The sequence below is a fragment of the Physeter macrocephalus genome, chromosome 4 (genome assembly GCF_002837175.3).
Source record: "Physeter macrocephalus isolate SW-GA chromosome 4, ASM283717v5, whole genome shotgun sequence".
Lineage (NCBI taxonomy): Eukaryota > Metazoa > Chordata > Mammalia > Artiodactyla > Physeteridae > Physeter > Physeter macrocephalus.
In genome coordinates, this window is record NC_041217.1 from 97,876,553 (window position 1) to 97,882,900 (window position 6,348).

General features: G+C 32.9%; 1 protein-coding gene across 1 annotated transcript in view; it reads left to right on the forward strand.

The window, feature by feature from the left end:
* DPYD (dihydropyrimidine dehydrogenase) overlaps positions 1-6,348 on the forward strand; it is an 840,387-nt gene that overhangs the window by 221,417 nt on the left and 612,622 nt on the right. Inside the window, exon 5 of the mRNA XM_024119602.3 lies at positions 896-1,057. Coding sequence (XP_023975370.1) covers positions 896-1,057 — 162 coding nt within the window. The remainder of the gene's footprint in view (positions 1-895; positions 1,058-6,348) is intronic.

Consider the following 6,348-nt stretch of genomic DNA (forward strand, 5'->3'; position numbering starts at 1 on the left):
TTTTCCGGTACGCGGGCCTCTCACTGTTGTGGTCTCTCCCGTTGCGGAGCACAGGCTCCAGACGCACAGGCTCAGCGGCCGTGGCTCACGGGCCTGGCCCTCCACGGCATGTGGGATCTTCCTGGACCGGGGCCCGAACCCGTGTCCCCTGCATCGGCAGGTGGACTCTCAACCACTGCGCCACCAGGGAAGCCCTGGCAGTCAGATTCTTAACCACTGCGCCACCAGTGAAGTCCCCAGAAATTCTTAATGAAATGTAAAGGATTCTAAGCTAATCTATAATAGTCAGATGTGTGGAAGGGAGTGATTAGGGATGAACTTGTTAAGGTTTAGTCCTGTTTAATGAGTTTTGTCTGCATATTTGGTTAATAGGATGTTACTGAAGGAGGATAGTCAACAAAGAGTGTCACAGTACATAGTATCCATGGACAGTCCAGATGAAATGAAGGGAAATAGAGCCCTGGTTGCTTTTAATTTAGTTAAATGGAGGATAACCTGAGCATAATCTTTTTTTTTTTTTCTTAAGGTTTAGATTTTAAGCTGTTCAAGCAATCTGCCTAACTAACCTTTGTTAAAACTGAAAAGAAATATTTATAGCAGGATAGAGTTAGATGCCTTGTGAAAGAAAACTAGTTACAGAACATTCATATTTTAAATTTCAGCTACCAAAATTAATTATTCATTTATTAATATGATGTATATTGAATACTCCTATATATTACTTTGCTAATAATTGCTTTATAGCTCCTGATGGTAAACAGTGTTATAACCTCTGCATCTTATACATATCTTGATTTTCAATCCAATAATCTAATAGAAAAAAATAGGTCATAATTTGAATGTTTAAAAGGTACATTGTTACATAAGAAAATTTTATTTTATTTTATTTTTGCAGAACTATTATGGAGCTGCTAAGATGATTTTTTCTGATAACCCACTTGGTCTGACCTGTGGAATGGTATGTCCAACTTCTGATCTTTGTGTAGGTGGATGCAATTTATATGCCACTGAAGAGGGACCAATTAATATTGGTGGATTGCAACAGTTTGCTACTGAGGTATGTAAGATGTATACATTGTTCCTCTCCCCCCAAAGCACAAAAATCTTAAAATAACTTTAATTCTTGATGCTTTGTTGATATCCAATATTTTTAGTGTGATATACAGGTAAAGTGAAAGTGTTTTGTGCCATAAACAGTATTTTTATTCAACAACTTGGCTTTAAAAATGAAATTTTCTAAAACCATATGTCAAATTAATTGTAATCCCAGAAGGTTATTAAAATACTTTCACTGAAAATTATATAAAGTGGAGGATCTGAAAATGGGATATATTCATTAACTTTACATTGGAGTGTGGCTAGGAGCCCCCATTATGAAAAGACTATTTTGCTTAACTGATTTTTTTTTCCAGAAACTATCTTTAATCTTTACAGCTTGAAATAATGCATCAGTATTCTTCTGTAATATTTTTTTGAGTAATAGAGGTTGTAGAATTATCAAACACCCTAAAACTGAATAATATTCTTTAACATTAGCTTTTGTGAATTTATGGATTAAAAGCAGAGTGTGTTTTTTGGATGCAAATTTATAATGAAGTAATATGAAAACATTTTGTCCCTATTTATCCTGTAAGTTTGTGCCATGTCTTTCTCTTTTATGAATCCTTTTTAAATGACTTTGATTCTCTGGGACATCTTATTCTCTCTGGGGTCTCCTTTTTGGAGTCAACTACCAGGTCATTTCCCATGTATCATTTAAATGACCAGCTTATATGGAGGTTCCAGTACAATTTTGTAATCTTTGGTGTCCAGTTGGCTAAAATACCAAATTAAATGCCTGTCAACACTAGATTTTTAGTTAATGACTTCCCTGTCTGATTTTGTCAACTTAAACACAATATATTCTTTCTTTTTAGGACCCTTCCCATAGTATCCCTCAAGCTTAAATCTCACTTTGCTTTTAGTAATAAATCAGGGTTATTCCCTTCCTGCTTTCTGACAGGTTAATTCTAAGGAAGGACTCCTGGGAATGAGAAAATAGGAACAATTTGAGGTTGTGAGTTGTTGCAATAAATTCTTGGATTTAATTTCTTTTCGTACCAAATTCAAAATTGCATTAGGCTTACCTGACCAGTGCAAGGTATGATCTTTACAACCTGAGAAAATCCTTAGTTGATGGAGAAGATTCACTTGAATTCTTCCACATTTTTCTTTGGGGACTCATTGCCTCTTCATTAAAACAGGGCAAGCTTGCAAGGATGTAGTAAGTAAAAGGTCACATAATATGTATACGAACTAACACTGCATTTCAAAACAAGATGAGTTAAAATAATATTGTTAGTTTGTCAGTGACCTGACAACAGAGAGGGAGAAGGCGAAAGGGGGAGAGCGATAAGGAAAGGGGGGGAGAGAGAGAGAGAGACCGTGGGAGAGAGGAAACAGAGAGAGGGAGAGAAAGGGAAACACCATTCCTCTGAGAACTCTCACTTGGTTTTAATGAGGTTACTACCACTGCTTTCCAAAGCAGTCTGTTTATTTAAGACATAGCATAGATTAGAATGGCATTAAATGCATTTTAAGTGACTCACGGAATTTAGATAGGAATGTATCTTCTTATTATGTTCCATTTTTACTTTGTATTACTGTGGCTTCAAATATATCTATCAAATCATAAATAAAAATCTCCCAGTGGAACTTTATAGAAAAGCTTTCCATTCATGTTTTTTTTTTAAGTGGACTACTTAGGGCAAGTTATTTTAGAGAGTTCTGTGAAAGGGTTGTTTACTTAAATTTACCCAACTGTCAAAGTTGTGAAGGTAAGCAGAAACAGACTCACAGATATAGAAAATGAACTTGTGGTTACCAAAGGTGAGAGGGAATGGGGAGAACAAATTAGGGGTATGGAATTAACAGATACAAACTACTATGTATAAAATAGATAAGCAGCAAGGATATACTATATAGCACAAGGAATTATACTCATTATCTTGTAATAACCTAAAATGGAGTGTAATCTGCAAAATACTGAATCACTATGCTGTACACCTGAAACTAACACTAAGTCAACTATACTTCAATTAAAAAAATAAGCAAAATACAATGAACTAATTGACTTCCAGTGAAAAGAAAAAGTATAAATATTTTAAATAATATTAAAATAAAAATGTTAAATTATTAAATTATAAATAACAGTATACAAAACACTATTATTCTTTCAAACTACTAAACTATTGACATGAATACTTAAGTCAAAGTGGAATATGATGCAAATAATTTCATGTTTTGGTTGTTTGATAAAACAATGATTGATTTTTGACCTTTAAAGAAATATAAATCTATTTTTCAGCCAAATTAAGCAAAGGTTAGGAAAGCAGAGTAAAATAGTATGATATTTTTCAAAATTGTTTTTCCTATAACTTATAAGTGATTTTTAAAATATCAACTCTGTAGTCTGCCATTATCATTTAAATCCATACCTTACACCTTTCCATTTGAACATGGGCATATGATTTGGAGGGACTGTGGTAGAAAAGGAATAAATCACACAAAGGATAGCATGAGGAGAATCAGGAGACCAGCTACTCAGCTACTTTCTTTTTGTCCTTTATTGTCAGTCCTTTGCTGTCCTCACATCTGCGGTGACCTTGCTTTATATTTTGTGTACTTGTGGGACAAACAGGCTACAGGGTGATTCCAAATCTCTCTTGGAGGCAGTTTTTCCTAGTTCAGTTAGGTATAATAATAGTGCTTCAAAAAACAATTATGGAAATAATAGTTTGCTGTGGATTTTCTTATCAATTTCATCAGGGCCTTAAAAATTTCTCTATACAAATGTAACACTTGAAAATTTTATTTTAAAATGTGTTTGATTATTTAGTTGAATTTTTAAGAAATCATATTTATCACATTTAATAAACCAACTAGACTCTCATTACCTCTCAAATTTAACTAATGAATTGTTGCAAAAGGATAATGAAATGAGAATGCATCTTTCTACTCATTTCTAAAGTTTGAAAAACAACTATATGTAGATAATTAGCTGCATGTCAAATCACTTCCCTTCTACTGATGTTAAAGAGTTTTAGAGACAATTTAGAAAAATTAAAATTGCAAGTCCAAGGTTCTAAAGTTTAACTCTAAATCTTAAAGTTAATGAGATTCAGAGGATTAGTACTTAAGATTGCTGCCTCAATTAGGAATTTTTAGCAATATATTAGATTATGAAATTGGTATCTAAAAACAGTATCTGTTTTTCCCAGTAAATGTTTTATGAGATTATTTTAATACCCATTAAATATACTGTTTTGTGTGGCATATACTTCTTGACAGTGTACTTTTAGTTTACTTTTCATATTTTCAGTTAAGATTGGAACTGACAAATGGAATTCCAGACTAAATCAGGTGACTCACTGAGAACAGAATTAATCTTTAGAATTTTCTCTAATTGTATCTCTCAGCAGGTTTTTTACATCACCTCTCACTTGTAATACCCAGTTCTTAGCCCACCATCATATACTATTTATATACCATCATATACTATTTGTATTTATTTCTATGTTTTATTGAGTAGGCACAGTTGAAATAAAAAAGACCAGTGCTTATAATATAATAAAAAAATACACTGATATGATTCAAGCAGCCAGGTATTATGAGGCTACATTAGGTAACCTAGTAAAATTACTTAAATGACATCAATATTTATATTTTGTTAAATGCTGCAATAAATACTTTAATGAATTGTGAATGAAGAAAGAATATGATTACTTGAGTTAGTGATTATTTTAATAGGACAAATATTATTTCTACCATATCTTCATCTTGAACATGGAGTCATTAAAAGCCTTAAACTTTTGCCTTCTGCAGGTATATTGGAGGAGAATATAGACACACATACACTAATAAATAATAGAGTATTGCATGTCCTCTCTCAAATAATGTTTTTTTTGTGATGCATCCCATCTATCAAATAGATAAATAGAGATGAATAAAAAATTTAGGTACAGTCCTCATATTAAAATCAATTATTAAGAAAAAGTGCATAAACTGAAATGTGAGATTGGATATACTCTGTGTGTTATGTCGATTGCTTTATAAATCAGTTAATAAAACAAATGACCGAGATACTTTGGAGAGTTAATGAGAACACTATTAATAATTAATTCAGGGCAACAGAAACAAACCAGGACTATACCAGGAAAACTGGCTTGTATAAAAACCCAGTGTATTAAGCTCCCACTAGGTAAGGATTCAGTTAATCAAACAAACATTGATTGAACATCGATTAGAATTAAGTGTTGTTATAGGCTGCTTCTACATACTACATGTCCTGAGAAACATTGTAGTTTCTCAGGAAATAATACAAACCAACAATGAAATTTCATAACAAACTTAATAAGGCATATGCATTTACATTAGCATCCTTAGACTAATAATCCAATCTTCATTATTTTGTTGTTGTTGTTGTTAAATTGTTTATTTGAGATTTTTCTTGTTTCTTGAGGTAGGCTCGTATAGCTATAAACTTCCCTCTTAGAACTGCTTTTGCTGCATCCCATAGGTTTTGGATCATAGTGTTTTCATTGTCATTTGTCTCTAGGTATTTTTTGATTTCCTCTTTGATTTCTTCAGTGATCTCTTGGTTATTTAGTAACGTTTAGCCTCCATGTGTTTGTGTTTTTTACATTTTTTCCCCTGTAATTGATTTCTAATCTCATAGCATGGTTAGAAAAGATGCTTGATATGATTTCAATTGTCTTAAATCTACTGAGGCTTGATTTGTGACCCAAGATATGATCTATCCTGGAGACTGTTCTGTGTGCACTTGAGAAGAAAGTGTAATCTGCTGTTTTCGGATGGAATGTCCTATAAATATCAATTAAATCTACCTGGTCTATCGTGTCTTTTAAAGCTTCTGTTTCCTTATTTATTTTCATTTTGGATGATCTGTCCCTTGGTATAAGTGAGGTGTTAAAGTCCCCCACTATTATTGTGTTACTGTCGATTTCCTCTTTTATATCTGTTAGCAGTTGCCTTATGTATTGAGGTACCTCTATGTTGGGTGCATATATATTTATAATTGTTATATCTTCTTCTTGGATTGATCCCTTGATCATTGGGTAGTGTCCTTCTTTGTCTCTTGTAATAGTCTTTATTTTAAAGTCTATTTTTCTGATGTGAGTATTGTTACTCCAGCTTTCTTTTGATTTCCATTTGAGTGGAATATCTTCTTCCATTCCTTTAATTTCAGTCTGTATGTGTCCCTGGGTCTAAACTGGGTCTCTTATAGACAACATGTATATGGGTCTTCTTTTTGTATCCATTCAGCCAGTCTGTGTCTTTTGGTTGGAG